This window comes from Cornus florida, unplaced genomic scaffold (assembly GCF_030987335.1).
Source record: "Cornus florida cultivar Cherokee Brave unplaced genomic scaffold, ASM3098733v1 CherokeeBrave_3.0.0_Hap2_Chr05, whole genome shotgun sequence".
NCBI classification, from domain to species: domain Eukaryota; kingdom Viridiplantae; phylum Streptophyta; class Magnoliopsida; order Cornales; family Cornaceae; genus Cornus; species Cornus florida.
The window spans coordinates 78,387,394-78,408,945 of NW_026775575.1; the positions used below are offsets into that span (position 1 = coordinate 78,387,394).

At 34.3% G+C, this 21,552-nt stretch overlaps 2 protein-coding genes across 2 annotated transcripts; both read right to left on the reverse strand.

The window, feature by feature from the left end:
* Window positions 1-36: 36 nt before the first annotated feature.
* LOC132306993 (ATP synthase subunit d, mitochondrial) lies at window positions 37-6,618 on the reverse strand. The gene is made up of 5 exons (XM_059804629.1): window positions 6,329-6,618; window positions 4,065-4,146; window positions 1,881-1,945; window positions 726-812; window positions 37-651 (listed from the first exon to the last, which is right to left on the reverse strand). Exons 1-5 carry the CDS (start codon window positions 6,497-6,499, stop codon window positions 550-552), a joined length of 507 nt encoding a protein of 168 aa, XP_059660612.1. The 5' UTR covers window positions 6,500-6,618; the 3' UTR covers window positions 37-549.
* A 2,904-nt stretch (window positions 6,619-9,522) lies between these two features.
* On the reverse strand, window positions 9,523-15,493 carry LOC132306994 (E3 ubiquitin-protein ligase RSL1-like). Its single transcript, XM_059804630.1, has 3 exons — window positions 14,444-15,493; window positions 11,127-11,896; window positions 9,523-9,882 (listed from the first exon to the last, which is right to left on the reverse strand). Exons 1-3 carry the CDS (start codon window positions 15,161-15,163, stop codon window positions 9,780-9,782), a joined length of 1,593 nt encoding a protein of 530 aa, XP_059660613.1. The 5' UTR covers window positions 15,164-15,493; the 3' UTR covers window positions 9,523-9,779.
* Window positions 15,494-21,552: the final 6,059 nt, after the last annotated feature.

The window sequence follows — 21,552 nt, forward strand, 5'->3', positions numbered from 1 at the left end:
AAAGAGTTGAAGATAAAAATAAAGGCAGCTAATATGTAAAGCTACAACAAGGACATCAATCCACAAACTATTATTCCATGCCAAAGATCCCAACCCCACCTTTTGGTTTGATAACAAACCAATTGCAGAAGACAACAGATTGGGAGACTACTAGGTTTTGAGGTAGCACAGTATGTTTTCGGATCCTGAGATTTTTGAGTTACCGTCATCAACTCTTGCATTTGAACATAAATGCTTTGAATCATTCAATGAATGTAGTAGAGTTTGAAAGAACAAAATGCTTGCTTCTAAAAGACTCGTTTAACATTCAATGATTCTTTCTCCTCTCTCTCTCTCTCTCTCTCTCTATTGGAGAGGCTAAAAGAGGAACTCAAAGACAAGTATATTGTAATTCAAATTCTTCAAAATACCCAAGACACAAGAACATAAACGATTTAGTTCGTCCTTCTTTTATTCTTAAGAACGAGGACAAAACAGGGATGAACATGAAATACTTCAGCTATCAAAGGTGGTGGTCCATGGTCCAAGAACCGACAAGCTGATCTGAATTTAATAGCCCCAATAATCATTTCGGATTTCATCATCAAACTTCTCCTTTAGCCCGGGATGCTTCTGAAAGTAATCTTCTGCAGTCATGGTGCTAAGATTTTTCTGTTACATTCGAACAATTGCATGAGATTACTACCAAAAAAAAAAAAAAGGAACGGAAACCATCTTTACATCACCTTCAGCTCTTGGACTTCTGCAATTTCTTTTTCCAATCTTTCAGACTCCTTCAAGGATTTCTGTTCTGCTTCTTTCAGTTCCACCAACTGTAACTCACAGCACACTTTTGTTAGATGGTTCTCCATATTTTAAAGATCATGCTCAATTCAACTAAATCCTCCTTTTCACATGCAATGTTATGCACCATTTAAAATATATTTATCTAAAAGTTTTGCTAAACTTGCAAACATAAATATGAACTACTCATAACGATTTGACCTTTCATTTGATGTTAATATAATTTTCTGTTCTTGTTTCAGTTTCTCAAGAAATGTGTGCATCTGACTTACTGCCAAGTTCATTTTCTTTTCCTGGGGTCTTAAGACATCCAGGATGTCGCAATTCAATTTATCTTTTCTCACTAGTAAAATAACAGCTGTTTTTAGAGTTCTGCAGTAGAAAAAGATAAATCAATTGAGATATAACAAAAGCTTCATCTTTAGAAGTGTTTAGTATGAAAAATTAGGAGGAAGGATGGCAATGGGGCTGTTTGGGGTAGAGAATGCCATCCCCATCCCCATTTAGAATAGCTACCCCTATCCCCGCCCCAAAACCGTTTACTAAACGGGGCGGGCGGGTTTTGTAGAGTATTTTCGTAATTGTAATACGAATCTAACAAAAGTAAATAATAAAACAAATTTTCAACTATGATAATAATTTTTTTTCTCTTATGTGGATAAAAACAAGATTAAACTTCTCAATTGAAACTTAAGACTAAAATTATTGTTGAAACATCAAAATAATAATAGAAGTTCTCAAATAAGAATAATTCAAAAATAATAATTACTGATTGGAATAAAATAAACTAGGATTTGCTTAATATATGCCTAATATTATTGAATATAAAATAAAGTATTAAGGACAAAATTATAATTTATCACTATAAATGGGGTGGGACAGGTTAAATTTCCCCATCCCAGCCCCATAATCACGTGGGTTTTCAATCCTAACCCCCATCCGCACCCCAAAATTATTTAACCACCCCCATAACCGTTCTAAACGGGGCGGGGTATTTTGCCATCCTAGGAAGGAGTAATGAGTTCTTTATTTTTTTTTATTTTTATAAAGAGTTCAATAATAACTACTATCAAGTAAAAATCACTTTCAGTTCTCACCAGTGCATCAAACTTGGGTTTGTACTCAGGAGTGACCTTATCCTCATACGTCGGGATTTTAATATCTGCGGAACAATGAATAGTTCAAATACAATAAAGCAATGTCAACACAAAATAAAGTTAGCAGACAAAGTAGGCATTAAATCAGGTGCAGACGCTAGTTTGTTCCAATGGTATACTACCAAATATGATCTCCTTAATTAGTATAACCGTCTGCTGACTAGGGGTGCACACGGTTCGGTTCGGTATGGTTCCTGCTGGAACCGGAACCGGAACCGGTCTGAACGGTTCCTAAAAAATGGAACCGGAACCATGAGCAGCGGAACCGAACCAGAACCAAACCGTTTTCACGTTTCGGTTCCATGGAACCGTTGACCAAACTGAGACCAGATCTGAGAAGACTTTCGCCGAGACATCGGCTAAATCCTCAACAAGTGCTTCGCAAATCTCCGGCCACAGTCCACCCCTCTTCCTTTCCAAGGCTTGATATGAAAGAAACATCATTCGCAAAAAAAAAAACAGAAATATATGGGTTTTGATTACAAAACAAGAATTACAGACCTTTATATATATATATATATATATATGCATACACAAAAAAAAAAGATTACACTTGATTTTGGTTTGCAAAACAAGAATTACAGACCTTGATTTAGAAAAAAAATTAAACAAAAACGCATACATACAAGTTAGCAGTTGCACAAAGAGGGGGGCAAGCGTGAGAGTTGAGAAACAGCGGCTGAAGCTTGCGAACGGCGAACCCGAACTGGAACAGCGGGCGATGGAAACTGAAAGATATGGGTTTTGATTTTTTGAACAATCTTGAAATGATATGCCGATATGGGTTTTGAACTTTTGATTCTTGCAGACAGATCTGAAATATATGGGTTTTGAACTTCTGATTCTTGTAGATTTTGTAGATCTGAAATATATGGGTTTTGAACTTCTTATTATTGTAGATTTTGTAGTTTGCAGTTGCAGAGAGAGACGGACAGAGAGAGAGAGAGAGAGACTGACAGAGAGAGAACAAGAATAGAGATGGAGGCGCTTGGGGAGGCTGAAATGATTTCCCTAAAAATATTTTGTTTTAAAGGTTTATAAATTAGAGTTATTAATATTAATAATATAATCAAATATAATATATATATATATATATATATATATATATATATATATTATGGTTCGAACTGAACCGTGAGACTGGAACTGGAACCGAACTGAATCTCAACGGTTCCTCATTTTAGGAACTGGAACCGTGAGAACCGGAATTTTGGTTCTGGTTCTCACAGTTCTATTGTGCACCCCTACTGCTGACTTTTTTTTTTTGGCGTTTAGGAGGGGGGGTTGTGGTTGGGCACAAAATGTTTTTTTTTTTTTTTTTTTTTTTTGCGTTGGGTGGGGGGGTTGGCCACAAAATGTAAGGACTGTCCTAGTGGACAACACTCCTGCCATTGCTGGACTTGGGGAGGGTCAGATATACGTAGCCTTACCTCCGGATGGAGAGGCTATTTCTAGTTTTGAACCCGTCAGTCGCAATGGAGCAACTTTACTGTTGCACCAAGGCCCACCCTCTCAAAATGTAATAATATATAAGAGCTTGAGAGTGTTAAAATTGGGATCACGTATTGAAGGCCTCGCTAGAGTTGTTTCTTTTAGGCCCAATGTCAGGTGTTCGGTTCAAGTCAGAAGTCAGCATATGATCTAAGAAGCATGGACAAGGATACAGATAACACAAATATAGAAATAAAGTAAAAATATGTGTAAGACAGTATAATATATTCAGTCATTAGTTAAATAAGTTAGTTTTGTTATTAACTTATTATCAATTGCAAATACAATAACATGTTAAAAATCATTAAAATATACCAGAGTATCATTCTAAACCTTCATTTCTTACAATTCTTTGCCTTCTTGAATGCATAATACTGTGCTAAAGAAAAATAAGGCAGAGAATCAGTTTAAGAAGACAATACCAACAAACTGAATCAACACCCCCAGCCCTAGTTAGAAAAGAACCCGATTTAAGGAAATTTCACACCCAAAAGAATCTCTATTTCCATGTAGAAAGCAGCCATAGAACACAGTATATATATATATATATAAAAAGAAGCAAAAGGATGTATATTAGGAACTTAAAGAGCATAACAAAAAAAAAAAAAAAAAAAAGGAATTTAAAGGGCATACTATCATATGCTTCTTTGTACATATCAACCACCCGAGAGCCAATTCCTTTCCTGTAATATTCCCAATCTACGGGTTCTGGTTCCTGCATAATTTAAAAAGTAAAATCAGTAATGATTGATATTGGAAGATTAGCAAAATAAATCAAATCAACAATCTGCAGCATAAAATCGCTCTATCATAATCAATTAAAAATCCAAGTAGATTTTGAAGTAGAAACAAATACTGGTAGAGAAAGGCAAGGACTAATAACCAAAACGGGATATTAGATTACTGTGCAAAGAATGCAACCACTCACGAAAAGCCTCAGAGTGTGGCAATTATACTTCAAATTGTGTGAATACGCCAGTAATATCTTACAAAAAGCTCACCGTTTTGCTAATTTCAATTGACCAGAGTGACTCCATAGCTTTCAGAAACACCAAAACATATCATGAGGTATAACTAACAAAATTTAATACTATGGTAACTTAACTTGAAAACCTCTCAGGAATGTATGAAACATAAGCATATTTTTTGTTGAAAAAAACAATTGTCCACAAGCATCAATATACAATATACGTCAAGAAAATCAGAATATCAGGAGCTTAAAATAGTCAAATCACAGCCTTGATGTAGCTCAGTTCTAGTTCACCAAAAATTACATGCTTTTGATGGGTAGACTCAACACAATCATTATCAGTTATAATTTTGAGAAAAACTTCACATGGCAAGCACAAAATTTCAAAAGATATAAATGTTTAGAGAAATATAATCTTTTCCTTGTACAAGAAACATGTTGGAAGGATATTCAAAAATAGATCACAGTACATCAACTCCAAACTCAGACAATTTGTTGGAAATGATATTTTTTTGAAATTAAACAGCCCATTAAATATAATATACAAGATGGTAGTAGAACTTCCATAAAACAAAAAAGTCTTCAAAATTAAATTTTGAGCTAGGCCTTGATCAAAGAAAAAAGGAAGAAATAGAAAAGGTTGGAAGGAGAGAAAAAAAACACTTTAAGCTCTCCAACAAGGAAAAAGTAAAGCTAAAGATCTGATTGGTTTAGTTTTGTGATGAAAGTTTGTTGCTCTTAGAGAACTAAGAAAAGAAAAAAAATATAACAGTTCAAAATTTTGTTTGAATGACACTTTTCTGCAAACTACTTTTTCAAAATAGATAAAATAAAATAAACAAATCTCTATTTCAAAAAACTGTTTATTTTTAAGCTCAAAAATGTTTTTAGTTTTCAAATTTCTTGAAAACTGAGCCAAGAAGACCTTAATTTTAGCTCCTTGGTAAACAAAAAGATAACTCAAGTTAGTCAATATAAAAATGACCTTGACAAGCACTTTTGAGTCCTAGTAGCAAGTAGAAATTATGTAACAAACAAGCGAAAGATTACATGCAGTCTCTTTTATAAACCTGTGTTTCAGTCCATGACTCCATGGTAACAAAAAAGAAAACAGGCTCTAGGAAATCAATGAAAAACAAGACCTCAATATGAACTTTCTAACTACTAGTAGTATGTGGATATTTTAACAAACAAGTGGAAAAAAATGCTCACAACCACTAACATAAATCCATATACACATGAGCATTGCAAATAGGACAGTGCCTCTACGGTAGCACCCCTAAAAGAGTCGAACCAATTATTGGGAATACCCCTTACATTGTATGTCTTATTAAGCTAGCTCTCATCCAAAAAATCCTTGACAAAAGAACCAGTGACACACAGGTTTTCCCCAACCTTCGGTATTAACGAGGGTGTTGCTCATTAAGTCCAATCACAAATTAAATATATAAATTAAAACTCCTTGTTTATACCTTTTGTTGCCAACAGAATTGATGTGCATAGAACTATCCATCTGACCTCATACATATTTCAAATGATCCAAGGGTAAAAAATAAATACAATAATTAGAGCCATCATCACATCCAATCTCCGTCTAAACATGCCCTAATGCAATTTATTAACAGCGAGAGATTGAGTTCGACAATTTCACAGCTCGGCACATAGACACACGCACACGCACACGCACATACAAAACCCAATTACAGAACCTTTGAATCAATTAATCCATTTCAGATACATACAAAACCTAATTATAAGAAACTTTGAATCAGCTAATCCATTTCAGATCGAATAATCATTTTAGTACATCCAACAAGAACATCTAACCAGCTGAAGAATGTAGATCTGTACCACAATAATTAAAAAAGAAAAAGAAAAACCTAAATACATAAATTTAGAGAGAGAGAGGGGGAGGGAGGTGTTGTACCAGACTGAACTTGGTTTGAAGAGTGGTGTTCACTTCGTCAAAGACACGGCGGAGGTTAGCGAACTCCTTGCGAGCCTCAGCTGAGACGAGCATCTTTGCCATACCATCCCAATCGATACTCTTCGACGCCTTAAAAGTTACGTCTGCGATTTTCTTCCCCGTTCCACTCATTTTTTCTCTCTCTCTCTACAGATACACACTTTCTCTCTCTACAATGGAAGACGGTGAGCTCAAAATGCCTCTCAAATCTCCAACGCCACAACTCGGACCCTTAAAATGTATGACCAGCGCTAGGGAAACGAAACGATGCAATTATTTTTTATTTTTTATTTTTTCAGATTTTTTATTTTACTTTGAGAAATGATAATCACACTGTTCACACCTCATTTTTTCACTTATTTTCTACTTTAATTTAAAAACAAATAAAATAACAATTTCACAGTTACCAAAGTGACATATTTTATGAGAGGGGGAGGAAATAACAAAATTACAGTTACAATATATTTTTAAAAATAATTGTAATGTAAGTAATCCGTAGTATGTTTTGAGGGCAATTATGTCTTTCTATTTCTATTATTAAGTAGAGTGCAAGTGGAGATAAATAAATTGTGAATTTCTTGATTTTTCTTTTTGAAAAAATTTAAATAAAAAGGAGTACATTTTATTTGGTACACTTTAATAATAATCAGAATAGACTCTCTCTGAGTACTTATTTAAATAGTTGAGTCAGTTTTTATATCATATTTTTTATAGAAATAGAATTATTAACAAAAATTTATGACATGGCAATGACTTTAATTAAAAAATATAATACATAATGAATTAGTGACTATTTTATGTTAATATGACAGTTAATTACTTTGTCATGTAAGTTGTGGTTATAACTGTGCATGTCCATTGGTTATCAATTTACTGTAGGCAAGTAATAGATCTTTTTATATATTTTGTTTTGATTTATTATTATTCTAAAGAATAAATGAATGCTTTCTCCTTTGAATGTAGTGAGCAAAGAAAAAGAATGGACGGCAATTCAAGCATGTAAAATAGGCATGACAATCAATTTTTTTTTAATTTCACAGCCATATATAATGTGTAATATTTTTTTTATCTCTAGCAATTTTTAAAAATATAGTGACACGTCATCAATGTGTAAAATTATTGTGTATTTTATACTGCCCTTTTACACGACATCACCATATTTACCATATATTAAGTATGTTTTTAATAGTTATGTGGGGTTTTGACATGACACGTGCAGATATATTTTTACACAAAATGTATAAAATAATGGCTGGAACTAAAAATGAGTAGTTCAAAATTTTTGTATAAATCTACTATTACACACCAGATTTACAAAAAATATATATATATACAACCTTTGGAGATACTCTAATATTCTTCTTTATAAATTACCTTTTGAATTTATTCAATTTTTCCTTTTCTTTTTTAAAAGGTCGTGAGCGAAAAACTCTACTATGGCACATAGGGTGTATAATTTTCTATACGTTCTAAAAAATTCTTAACATTCAATTTTTGAGCAAATATGGCTTTAATATAAAAAGATTAGAGTGTCTCTCTATAACTGAATAAATAAAGGATAAAAAAATAATTAAATATGGGATGACTAAAGTGTCCCTCTTTTTTTCTTTTTTCTTTTTTCTTTTTTTCTTCTACTTATATATAATTACATTTTTAGAAGAAAAAATAATATTTTTAAAATTTTATATCTTAAAAATGTCACCTGCATTTTGTAACCAAACAGTACCCAACATTAGGGGTGGTTTTCTCAATCCCTTTTTTTAATCTAGCTCCTACCCTGTGACAAGCACAGTTTCAACAATGTTGCTGGACAATGATAACTGGACTTTACCTCAAAACCTCGGAGGTTTTTGCTAGCTACTCACTTTTGTCATTTTAAAAAAAAAAAAATTTATTTTAATACATTTTTTTAATTTTTTATTAGAAGTGCTTAAACTTTTGACTTTGATCTTTTGTGTTAATGAACAAACATGAAATTAACTCAGTTAAAATTATCGACTGTCCATGTTTCACCATCCTCTGGTTTGGATAACCAATAATGATAAAAAGATGAACACTCACTGGCATTTGGGATCACTGAATCCAAGCCTGAAAACAATTTAGATCTCCTCCAATTCCATTTTAAAAGCACACATCTGGTACTTTCAAACATAATAGTTTTATGTTTTATTTGGGAGTACTGAATCGGTGTTTTCGATTTGGAATTGGAAAAAATTTAGTTCAAAATTTTAACTAAATTTCTTCAAATCCTAAATCCAAATTGCCGATTCGGTACTCCCTATAATTGTTAAAGGCTCAAGGCACACTAAGGCGCCAAATGCCTTCTGGAGCCTAAGCGCAAGGCGCAGTAGAAGGCGCGAGCCTGATCAAAGTAAGGCGCGTGTATATAATAATGCATATTTAAACATATATTATTATATATATTCATAATCAAGCGGTAATTGCAGTTAATGTAAGTATTGAACCATAAATTCATGATCTTTGTCAAATATTTCAGAAGGTTAAACAAAAAGATAGATGATATAAAACCTTTTTAATTTACTAGTCATCAAGTACAAAAGAAAATGATATAAATAAATGATTAAAAAATACAAGGAGTACCCTTTTTTTTTTAGCCTGGAACCTACTAAAAAGTGTGATCGTTTAGGCTTTACGTGAGCCTGATTGAAAGGGCCTGGCCCGTCGTAGGTTGAGGTGTTATCTGAGCCTTGACGAGCTTGGACTTTTTTGGAGCCTAGCGCGCCTTTAACAACTATGGTGCTCCCAAACATAACATTAGTGTATTTGAAAATGATTAGTGGAAAATAAAATCATTTTTTCTTTTTAAAACCGACAAGATAAGAACAAAACAATGAACTCAAAACACTATTCAAGGGGTTACCCTCCTCTTCTCCTCCTCCTCCTCCTAAACCCATTCAAATACATTCATTTTTACCTTCGCAAGAAACATCACCCACTCATTTAGCGCTACGGGGACTCGAAACCTTGACCTTCTACTAAACAAATACAAGATAATGGTCTGCTTTCCCTCCAACCTTCTCAATCCAAAAGTAGATAGGGAATTATAAAATAAAGTTCTTCAGCAATAAATAAATAAATAATCCTTTACCATTCCTCAACAACCAGAAAATTAACCAAAAATAGAGGTGGGAGTGGAAAAATCAAGCCTGCACACATTTAAAATGACAGAAAAAGGCCACTGTCAGCAAATCCTCAATAAGCATCTGATTATTTTGATCCTTCCAGCATATATAAACATTGTTCTAGAGAAGATAAAAAAGGGAGAAGGGGTGGAGGCAGTTGGAGTCGATGGGCTATATAGCCTATATACCAGCAAAATATGTTAATCTGAACCTTCAGTGTTAATCATCACCTTCTAATCTTTCTATGCTACCTAGCCCTATCACGTTCGTCAATTGTGTATAATGTTGCGCTCATCCCAGATTGGACAATTACAAGTTGCTTTCTTGTTCTTCCACTCTGCTCCACAAGTATAGCAGAATTCATATCCACATCTGCAACAACAATGCAAGCATAAGGCATTGTTTAGATATTGGTATAAATAACAGAAACGGCAATCAGAAACATTTTACTTTGTGTATATTTGATTTATAAATGGTTTTCCTCTCCAAATACTAATGAATACATGATATCCAAAAAAAAATTGGAAAAAGATGGACGGACAAAATCATACAAGGTCATTCATCTTCAAGATCATACCACAACAATCACCCAATAAATTCTTATTTCTTATTCTAACCAAGAAAAAGGTAAATAAATCCAAGCCAACAGTTACAATGATCTCATATATTCTAAATCTCCTAAACTTCTTTAAACTGGATGCAAGAAATATAAATTAAAACCGACAAGACAAGAACAAGACATTATAGTACCTTTATTTGCGCGCTCTCTCAACTTTCCTAGTGTCATTGTAGTGCCTTTCAGCTTAAACCAAGTAGCTATTATACACACACACACAAAAGGGTAGATGCTACTTGCTGTTGCAGTCGTCATTGTTTTTATCAAAAAGGCCAAATAATCAAGAAAACTATTTCAGCTTGTTTGCAATTCACATTACATTATGATTTAGGTTTCAAATGGAAGAGTACAATAGAGTATAGACTTCAGAAAGGTAATGTCCATCATGATGTTGTCTAAAATTAACATTTGATGCTTAGTAATCGATATTTTATGGATTATAAGAGGAATGCATCACACAGTTGATATGCTGTGCATCTGGTTAAAAGAAAAAGGTCAAAAAGAGAGTAAGTCATTGGAAAGAGATAAGGAGGTGTAATTTGTCCGAGACTGCTATGATTGCTATCTGATTTTTTTCTTCTATCCCTCTCCCTCTCTTAACAATATGCTGAACCCAAATAGATGGTACAAGGCTTGGGTGAGGCAAATTGAAAGCCATTGCCACTCCGCCAACACCACCAATATTGAATCTATTATTTGATAGTTGTCCTTGATATTGAAGCAATTTATGTGACATTCTTAAGATGGAGAAATAATCAGAATTATAATTATATTTTTAAGAAGGACAGCATCGTTTCAGAGCATAACTCTGGCTAGGGGAGGAATGCTCATGAAGATCAGAGCACACTTCCATCCCCGGAAGTAGTTTCAACACAGTTGATTACTGTATATTGGTTGTTAACTTCTGGAAATGACACTTTGTTCATCTTCTACTAATATCTTCCATTTTGAAACGTGTCTAATACAACATATCAGACTGGCGGGGGGTGGAACAAAATACCTGCAATAAATGTGGTAGCAACCTTCTGCAAGTTCAACCATATGGTTGCATTTCACACACTGCCGCCAGGCGTTCCTTCTTGCAACAGACTTCAGTTTTGCATCTTCTTCACATGGATAAGGATTTAACCTTTTGTAATCATAGCAGGTCATGTTATTATGCCAAGCAACCTTGCAATTCACACAGAAAAAGCCACCACATTTTGCACATTTTCTGGCTCCAACTTGAGCACCTGCAAATACATTAATGGCACTCCCTATCATCTCAATTTTTGACATTAATGCCGAGCACCTAGGATTTGGGCAATAGACTTTATCTGTTGCAGGAATGGAAGCTTCCTTTATGTGCTGGCTCATAATATCATATAATTCAGATGTCAAGAACTTCCTGCAGCTCTCAATTTTCAGCAGAGACTTGCATCCTTCATGAGGGCATTTAGGTAGCATCCCTTGATGCAGCTTAACTTCAACATGCTGTTTCATACAAGAAAAGCAGTACCGGTGCAGGCAATAATCAATCCAAAACATCTGAGTAACATCAGTATCTTCCGTACATATTACACAAATCTCAATCAAATTCTTGCCGTGGCTATTTTCTGCTGGCCGGGTGATCTGAGAAACTATTGCATCCCTTGCAAGTTCAAATGCAAACTTGATATCGTTTTGTGCCACGAGAGATGAATTGCAACATGTAAATTTTCTACGGAGAAGAGTCACCTGTTCAACTAAGGCAGCAATGTTGCATTGTCTTGGGCGCCCTTGACCGGTGAGCTGGATAGCAAAATACAACATCAAAGACTTATATATTCAGGTTTTCTATGACTTATCAACGCTATTAGTTGCTAAAGTGCAACAGTAATGGCCTTAAAAACGAGTTTCCTAGACACTGCAAACATTACTAAATTGACAAACAAACATAATTATAACGATTGTATAATTAATACCTATCTTGCCCAAAAGGATTTTTGAATCCTTCAAATGTAAAAGAATGCACATCCATCATCAACACCTAGCTTGCCCAAAAGGATATTTAAATCCTTTGAATGAAAAAGGATGCACATTCATTATTAAAAATTAAAAACAAGGAATTTATTAAGATACATTGCAGCAGAAATTTCAACACAGTGACAACATGAAAATTCCTAATTTGACATAATAATTTAACAAATTAATCTTATCGGTCAACAATTCAGACGACATGATGCAGATTAGGCAAACACCGAAAAGGCAACTGGAGATATGCTTTCCAGTTGTTTCTACCATGCAGCTTAATCATATCAAGAAATTTCAGAAAAGAAGTCTAGAAAATGGCATAAGAATTGCATATGAATTGCTTGTTTCACTGCCAAATGGTTAGCCTGGGGCTGTAATTTTCTCCTCTTTTAGTTCTTAAGGATACATATTGTTCAAGAAAATTTCGGGAAAGTGATGAGATAATAATGGTGAGAAAAAGGCAGGGAAGGGTAGAGAAATTTAAAAGAAAAATTACTTCTATTTATTGTGAAAAAATGAAAGTGGAAAAAATTATGAAATACTGGAAGGTAGACGAAATTATGAAATAATGAAAAAGTTAGTAATTTCTTTCGTTTTGTTTTGATTTTTACAAATCTACCCAACAGACTATTTTTAAGCTATAAGGACTGCTTTATAAGTTTTCTCCTAAATTTTTCCTATTTCCTATTGTTTCCACAACCAAAAAAGAGAAATGCAAATAATTTATTTAAGTAAAAACAAAGAAGAAATCTCCTTTTTTTATTTTTTATTTGAGAGGTCTTAGCAATTTCATTACATCTTATTTACGGCTCTTTGCAACTCATTTGAGACTCTATTGTGTAAGGAAGGTAGACGAAATTATGAAATAATGAAAAAGTTAGTAATTTCTTTCCTTTAGTATTGATTTTTACAAATCAACCCAACACTAAAGAGACTATTTTTAAGCTATAAGGACTACTTTATAAGTGTTTTCCTAAAATTTTCCTATTTCCTACTGTTTCCACAACCAAAAAAGAGAAATGCAAATAATTTATTCAAGTAAAAACAATGAAGAAATCTCCTTTTTAAAAAAAATTTGAGAGGTTTTAGCAATTTCATTACATCTTATTTACGGCTCTTTGCAACTCATTTGAGACTCTATTTGTGAACAGGGCTGGAGAAAAGGCAGACTAGGTTCTTCCAAGTAGCTGTACATAAAATAGCAAAAAGGGAAGCTTTGCTAAAATGTTGGCCCCTTTGCTGTTGCCATATGTTAGTTCTTCGAAGAAAAGGCATGCACATATTCAAAAAAGATACATACTAGTCGGGTTTTAATTCTAGATGACTGAAGTGCAAAACTCGTTTTTTGTGGATGTCATTTAAAATCCAAAGCCTCACGCATTTGCTATCAAGTAGTCAATGCAAAATTAATCACCAAAGAGAACTTTTAAAATCAAAAGATACTTTAATTAAAAAAATTAAGAATAAAAAATAATAATAATTTCTTGGGAAATATATGCATCTTAGTTCTCCCAATGCTGTCATCAATGGTCTAATAAATTTTCTTTTTTGATAAAGTTACAAGTTCTTTCCAACAGATGTGATAATAAGGTTACATGGCATACTAGACCACCTCCATAAATCCAAGAGTTTGCAGATCAACTCTTTTAAATTTAAACTTATTTAGAGGCTCCTATTACAAAAAACAATGTCAAGGACCACACATTCTTTTGGATTTTGAGTTACTTTCATAAACTTGTCAAACTAATTTGCTATTTCAATTAAACAACGATGGTTAAGTTTGCCACCATGGACTAAAAAGCCAATCAGAAAATTGTCCGAAAGAAAATCCATCTCCATGTTAGTTTTAAAAATTCAAACCAAACTCAAGATCCTCTACCTAGTATATGTCTTCATAATGCAATGTGCTAATGAACTTGGTACATATCCAACCTCCAGATTCATTCGTTCCAATTAGCTATCTGAGGTTTTCTAATCCAATGTGCTAATGGACTGGGTACATATCCAACCCCCATTACAGGGTGCGGAGAGGGTTAGACTTAAGCAGCCTTACCTCGGCACCGGGAGAGGCTGTTTGCCTGATTCCAACCCATGGAACTACCTTACATGTTTCTGTCAGGGACTTTGGTGGTATCAAACTGCTTAAATATATCAAACTAGAATAGCAACATACATGTTTCAGACAATACAAGCACACAAACAAACATACATGTTTCTTAATAGTTCAAATTCAATAATTTGCCTCAACCCATTACCCACCCACACAAAAACATAAATACAAACAATATATTTGCGTCCATGTATTAACAGGGAAGGGTGTCTCACATATTGGAAGAGCGTATTGTCATCACAGTAAATGGTGACCCTCTTTAAACCCAGAGTGACAGCCGCATTGAGGCCTTCGATCAACGCTTCCACCTCCGCCGATTCGCCGCTCGTCTCGCAGCCACCCAAAGGCTTCCGAAACTCAAAAATCGGATCATTTCTCAAACCGCAAATCGCAACCCCAATCGAAGCCAACACCTTCTTCTCACCCCCAACCGTCTCTTCGCTAACCAAACCCTTGAAATACAACCTAAAAGTCTCGGCATTGGCCTCTCCCGCCGCCGAGGTACCCTCGCCGTACGGTCTGTGGAAATGATCGCCGGTATTGATCCACTCCTCCTCGGGCACACCGAGCAGGTCGCGAGCGAATATCTGATCGTGCATTTGACGGTCGATATCGTCGCGCATTCGCCTCATCTCGGCTTCGACCTGCTCTCGATCGCTGCGTTCTTGCTCGAAGCGATCGATCTCTTCGGCGAGGAAGTGAGCGAGGACGGAGCCTGTAACGTCGTCGTCGTCGTCTTCTGGGAGGTGAACTTGCGGAGGCTGCGACGACAACGACGACGACGAGGAAGAGGAGGGTTGAAGAGAGAGAGAGGCGTTCATGGCCTCTTGCATTTGAAGCTTGAAGGCTATGTCGAGGTCGGAGTCTATGGCTTTGACCGCCATAATTTCACGCCGTTGCTCTGAGAGCATGCTCTGCAGTTCGTCAGTTTCCATTTTCGCGCCAAATAAGGAAAAGCAAAAGCAAAAGCAAAAGCTGCAAAACTATTTCTCACTCTCTCTCTTGGTTATGGGCTGGGTAAGGAGAGGAGTAAGGACTGAGGACTGTTGATATTCTCTATTCTTAATGTTGAAGAAATAGAAGATAAAACGACGACCAGGTCTTCTTAGAAAGAAAATATGACATTAGAGGAGGGGGGAGAGAGAAGAAAAGAAAAGAGAAGAGAGGATAGGTGTAATTGGGATGACTAAATGGGTAGATATGTAAGCAGCACATAATAGTTTAAGTTTTTTTTTTTTTTTTTTTGTCTTGGATAAATGGTAAGAGTTCATTTGTTATAAGAACTACACTTAATCATTGATCCGGTGTTACGAAGTCATCGGGGTATGTCATTCGGGTAGGCAAGGTGGTCCTGACTGTAACGAAAACGTTGTGAATTCGGGTGAGGGAGCTTGTCATACATTGAATCTGGATAAAAAATAATTATTTTATTTCATTTATCACAATATTATTTTCTATATATATTTTTATAAAAATAATTATAAATTTAATATTAATAAAATTTTATTAAAAATACTTTTTATTTTCTTACTTTTATATTTGAAAGAATAACAAAATAAATTGATCAAGTTTTAATGCATTTCTCCATATCCTTCTATTTTTTTTTTTTTTTCTGTCTTTTAAAATTTTATACCAAATTTAAAAAATTATATCCTTTCATTTTCTTTCTTTTCATTCCTATCCACCCCAACTGGGCCCTAAAGAGGTTTTTTTTATGCCCAGAGTCCCACACGAGGAGAATATATATGTCTGTGTGTATATATATGTATAGGGTCAGGAAAAAGACGAAAATATTGTAAAGCAAAAATAAAAGGATTGTATCAACCTTTTGCTTTTATGTGGGGATAAGTCATAATCACATTCCACTCAAAATTCTAATTAATAAAATGATACAATTATTCTTTAAAGTAAGATGTGCAGTACATTTTAAAGTCATTCAAAAAATTACTTTAATTTCTTTTTGAATAATTAAAAATGAATGAATAAATAAATAAATCAATAGTGGTGTTTTTTGTCAACAAAAGAAGAAAAATACATTTTTTTTTTAAACAATTGATAAGGGCAAACTGACAATTCATTTATTATGAAAAAATAAGGACAGAACTAATAATAATTACTAACAATTGACATGTTATAATGGGATTACTATTTTAAAATGAGATTTATATTGCTTGAAATTGACAGAATGGTTATGAAATGGTTATGAAAAATGAAACTAAATTTGAAGTTTAAAATATTTTTCTTCTTGTAAAATGATTGAAATATTCTTTGAATTTGTCAAAAAGCTCTTTAACCTCAAGAATTATATTAAAAGACTAAATTATCCCTAAATACTTTATAAATTTACAACTATATGTGTGTGTGTATATATATATAGCTATACATATTTGAGGCAATTGGATACCCTTATTAATACTTCCAAAGCAAGAGAGGCAAAAAAAAGTTTGAACAGAAGTGAAAAAAAAAATATAGAAAAAAAGATGCCTAGTTTATCTTATATATTACTCATACGTTTCTTTCTTTTTTTCTTCCGAGTAATGCAACTACGAGGTCTCCCACGTGAGATTTTGACTGTAGATGTTGATTAGTATATTTTAAAAATTTTGAAATGAGAGTTTGAATGTTCGATCATCATATACACTTTAAAAACACAATTTATCTAAAGTTCAATAAGATAAATTAAGAACATAAACACAAGTAAAAAATTATGACCAAAATAATTTTTTTTTTATTATTATCAATTTTGAGAAGGCGCATGTTTCTAATTACTAAAAAAATTGCACATATACAAAATAAATATATTAAGATTTTTTAAAAACAAAAATATATAAATACTGCCCCATGTTCACAACCCATAATGTTTTGAACTTGGGGATTCACCCATGCTTAAAACAACAAAACATCATATGTAGTCTTAGCAAAACAAACAAAGTTCATGATATATCAATATAAATATATATGCATGTAAAGTTTAATTTCCAAATAGTAGCCTCCTTGTAGTTCCTCTCCTTCACTGAATCTTTCCTCCATTTTCTTTGACTCCTCCAATCAGGGCCGGCCTTGAGATTGACAAAATTTTAAGAGGCCCTAGGCGAACTTAAATTTGAGGTCCTTTAATTACTGAAATACACACTAACATAAAGTAGTAAAAGACCATATTCAATTTCGAATTTAATCACTAAGTTTTTAAAGGCTCTAATTTTGAATGGGCCGTGAATTTGTTTAATCAAAGGGCCTAAAGTTTTATTTTTATTTTTATTTTATTTTTTATTCGGCCCTATCACTCATGGAAAGGGGGCTTAAATTTTTTCTTTTTATTTGAGTCAATCACTCATGGTAAGGGGCCTAAATTTTTTTATTATTATTATTTTTTTTTTATAACCTATTACTAATGGGCCCAAAAATTTTGAGGCCCTCTAAATGTTGAGGCCCCAGGCGACCGCTTTGGTCGCCTTGGGCCAGGGCCGGCCCTGCCTCCAATCTGAACACATATAACATAGAATGCAATTAGAAGACATTCAATAATATAACAAAGCTTGAGAACCATACAAAAGACACAAAGTATTTATTACAGTAAATAATGTTTAGGAAGAAGATGACAGAACCAACCATTAAGTTTAAAATTTTATCATATAAGTATTATAACATCTTACTTTGGATTTTGTTAATGACCTAATCTTTTACACAATAAGTTATGTTTATTGACTCTCCAAATGATGCAAAACTTAATAATGTGGCAGTCGTAAATTGTTAAGAGAATTTAAATATTTAAATTACACCGTTACTAACAGCTGAAGCTTTTAACATGGTATCAGAGGCTAATATTTAATAAGTATGAATAAAAATAATAATAATTTTTTCTCGACAACCAAAAAAATTATACATATGACAGTAAAGAAAGTTAAATTTAAATTCATTATTTGTGTTAGTTCACACCCATCTCAATGATCTGCAAGGACACCAAATCACACCCAAATAGTAAGGTTTAATCTTTTTTATTTATTTTTTATTGTTGGAAATGTATCCTTTTCGTTTTTAGACCAAAATTTTAGATTTACTAGGCTCCTTGAGGAATTTGATCAAAGCGAGTAGAGAATAAATGAGTGATTGTGCATGCAAAGATGACTATTTACCTCGATCGATCACGGTCAAAAAAAGGATCCATCTTAGAAACTCATATACTGTCTATGTCCGCCATCATTGCTAGTAGTATCAGGATTCCATGGCGTGGAGAACAAACAATCCTTTTCTAAGAAAGATAATAGATCTGAACAATCAAAATTCTCAAGTAGAAAGCAGTATCATCTGACGCAAAACAACGTACACATATACAAAAGACCAAGTTAATTTTAGAGTAATATATATGAGAGAGCTCTTGAATTTCAAAAAGTTCTGAGAATCTTACGTTTTCATAACCTAACAGGTTATTGCATTTGTTACAGTGAAGACAATTAATTGTATGGTTTTTAGAGATTCGTGATAACACATTTCACCTGTATATCATGTGCAAAACCATACACAAATTTGAATTAGGCATGGAATCAGTACCATATACAAATTTCATTTAATTTTGAAGGTTTGTCTGAGTTAAATAAAAATAAAATTATAACTTAATGATCGAGATCTTACATTTCACTGAAGTGGGCTAATTCAACTCCTGGGGTACCCTTCATAAAAATAAAATAAAAAAAAATGTGAAAATGCAGAATAGATAGAAAGTGAAAGATGGTGAAGGATGATGATAGCTATGTACATCATAAATGTTGGAGTTGCACTGCACAATCAACCGAATTTGATTCCAGTTGTTGTAGCTGAAATGCAAAATAAACAGCACTGTTCAAGGAATAATCAAACAATCACAAAGAAAAAAATATCACACACAAGAATACAAGATATACATGACTCACCCAAATCTTAGGGCTATGTCCATGGAGCACACCGAACAAATTCACTGTGAAAAAGATGAAAAATTACAAGGAGAATTCTCTCTCTTGTATTGGCACAAATTTTTCTCTAATTTTCATATACTCTAAAATCTGATTAGAGTTGATATTTATAGAGTTCCAAACTTGTTCTACAAGAACTTGCCTTTTTGTAGAATCTAAAACCAATAAGGAAGTTAAATCGTGGAAACTGAATTTTTCATAAACCAATAAGAAAGTTAAAGCAGATTAGGAAACTGAATTTTCCCTAAACCAATAAGGAAGCTAAACCAGATCAGGAAACTGAATTTTCTCTAAAATTCAGTACTCTTGAAGTTTCCATATAATTAAATCTTCTTAAAAACCAATTACCTAATTAGACTCCATAAAACCACAACAATCTCCCACTTGGAGGCTGGAGCACTTGTAAACCCATTCCATCTTCTTCTCATGCATGTCGGTGTGCTTCTCTTTCTCTTCAAGCTAGAAGACCGACTGAAGTTACGCACAACTTCAGTTTCTCCATGATCACTATCTTGGTCAACATATCAGTCGGATTCTTAGTGTAAAGTATTTTCTCAAGTGTCAACACCCTATCTTCTAACAAAGATCTGATAAAGTGATATCGAAGTCCTATATGCTTGGTCCTTGAATGAAATGCTGAATTCTTTTCTAGATGTATCGCACTTTGACTATCACTGTGCAAAACATTATTCACCTATTCGAATCCCAACTCTGTCAATAAACCTTGTAACCAAATCATCTCCTTGCTGGCTTCTGTCATCGCCACATATTCTGCCTCTGTAGTAGATAACGTTACAATCCTCTGTATTTGCGAAACCCAACTAACTGCAGTTGTACCCACCATGAACACATACCCGGTAGTACTTCTTCTATGGTCCACCTCACCAGCAAAGTCTGAATCTACATAACCATGTAGTTTCACTTCACCCCTTCTGAAGGCATCTGTCTGTGGTACCCCGTAGATGTCTCAATATCCACTTCACTGCTTCCCAGTGTAGTTTGCCTGGATCTTTCATGAACTTGCTTACTACTCCTACTGTATATGCAATGTCTGGTCTTGTGCACACCATGACATATATCAAACTTCCAATGGCTGAGGCATATGGAATTTTAGCCATGAAGTTTTTCTCATCTTCTGTCTTCGGACACTGAACTTGGGATAAGCAGAAATGATTAGCTAAGGGAGTACTCACTGCCTTAGCATTCTTCATGTTGAACCTCTTCAGAACCCGTTTAACGTACTCAGTCTAAGACAACTGCAAAGTACCTTTCTGTTTGTCTCTGCTAATCCTCGTCCTAAGAATCTGCTTCGCTGCACCAAGATTCTTCATCTTGAATTCACTAGACAACTGCTCCTTCAATTTGCTGATTTCTTCAAAATCAGAACCTGCCACTAACATGTCATCAACATAAAGTAGAAGGATAATGAAACTTCACTTAAACCTTTTGAAGTAGCAGCAATGGTTAGCATTGCACTTATTGTAGCCATGCTGCTTCATAAAACCATCAAACTTCGTGTACCACTGCTTCGGGGCTTGTTTCAAACCATATAAGTTTTTCTTCAACTTGCACACTAGTTTCTCTTTCCCTTGAACTGCGAAACCCTCTGGTTGTTGCATGTAAATCTCCTCTTCAAGGTCACCATGGAGGAAAGCAGTTTTGACATCTAATTGTTCAAGGTGCAACCCCTCTGCCGCAACAATGCTAAGAACTGAGCGAATGGTACTCAGTTTCACAACCGGGGAAAAAATGTCTGTGTAATCAATACCTTGCTTTTGCTGAAAGCCTTTGACCACCATTCTCACCTTGTATATCTTGGAACTATCATGTTCCTCTTTCACCTTGTATACCCATTTGTTGTGAAGAGCTTTCTTCCCCATGGGCAACTTGGATAGTTCCCATATTTTGTTAGAGATAAGGGACTTCATCTCATCTTCCATTGTAAGCTCCCACTTGTTAGCATCTTCAACTTGACATGCCTTATCATAGCATTCAGGCTCACCATCATCTGTGAGCAATATATAATCCAAATATTTTCGATTCAATACATGAGGTCGCGTAGACCTTTTAGGTGCAGGCATAGGAGTTGGAATCTGCGGTGAACTATGCTTTGTGAGTTCTAGCCAAGAGCCCTCATCTGTCTGCTCCACGTTAGTGCTCTCTGGATCATCATCCAACTCAACAAACTCAGGCTTACTTTGTATAGGACTAGTTAACTGTGTTGCATCTCTATCCTTGTACATCACCTTCTCATTGAAAATCACATCTCTACTTCTAATGATTTTTTTATTCTGATTATCCCAGAGTCGATAACCAAACTCATCTTCGCCGTACCCAACGAAGATGCATTTTAGTGACTTGGGGTCGAGATTTCCCCT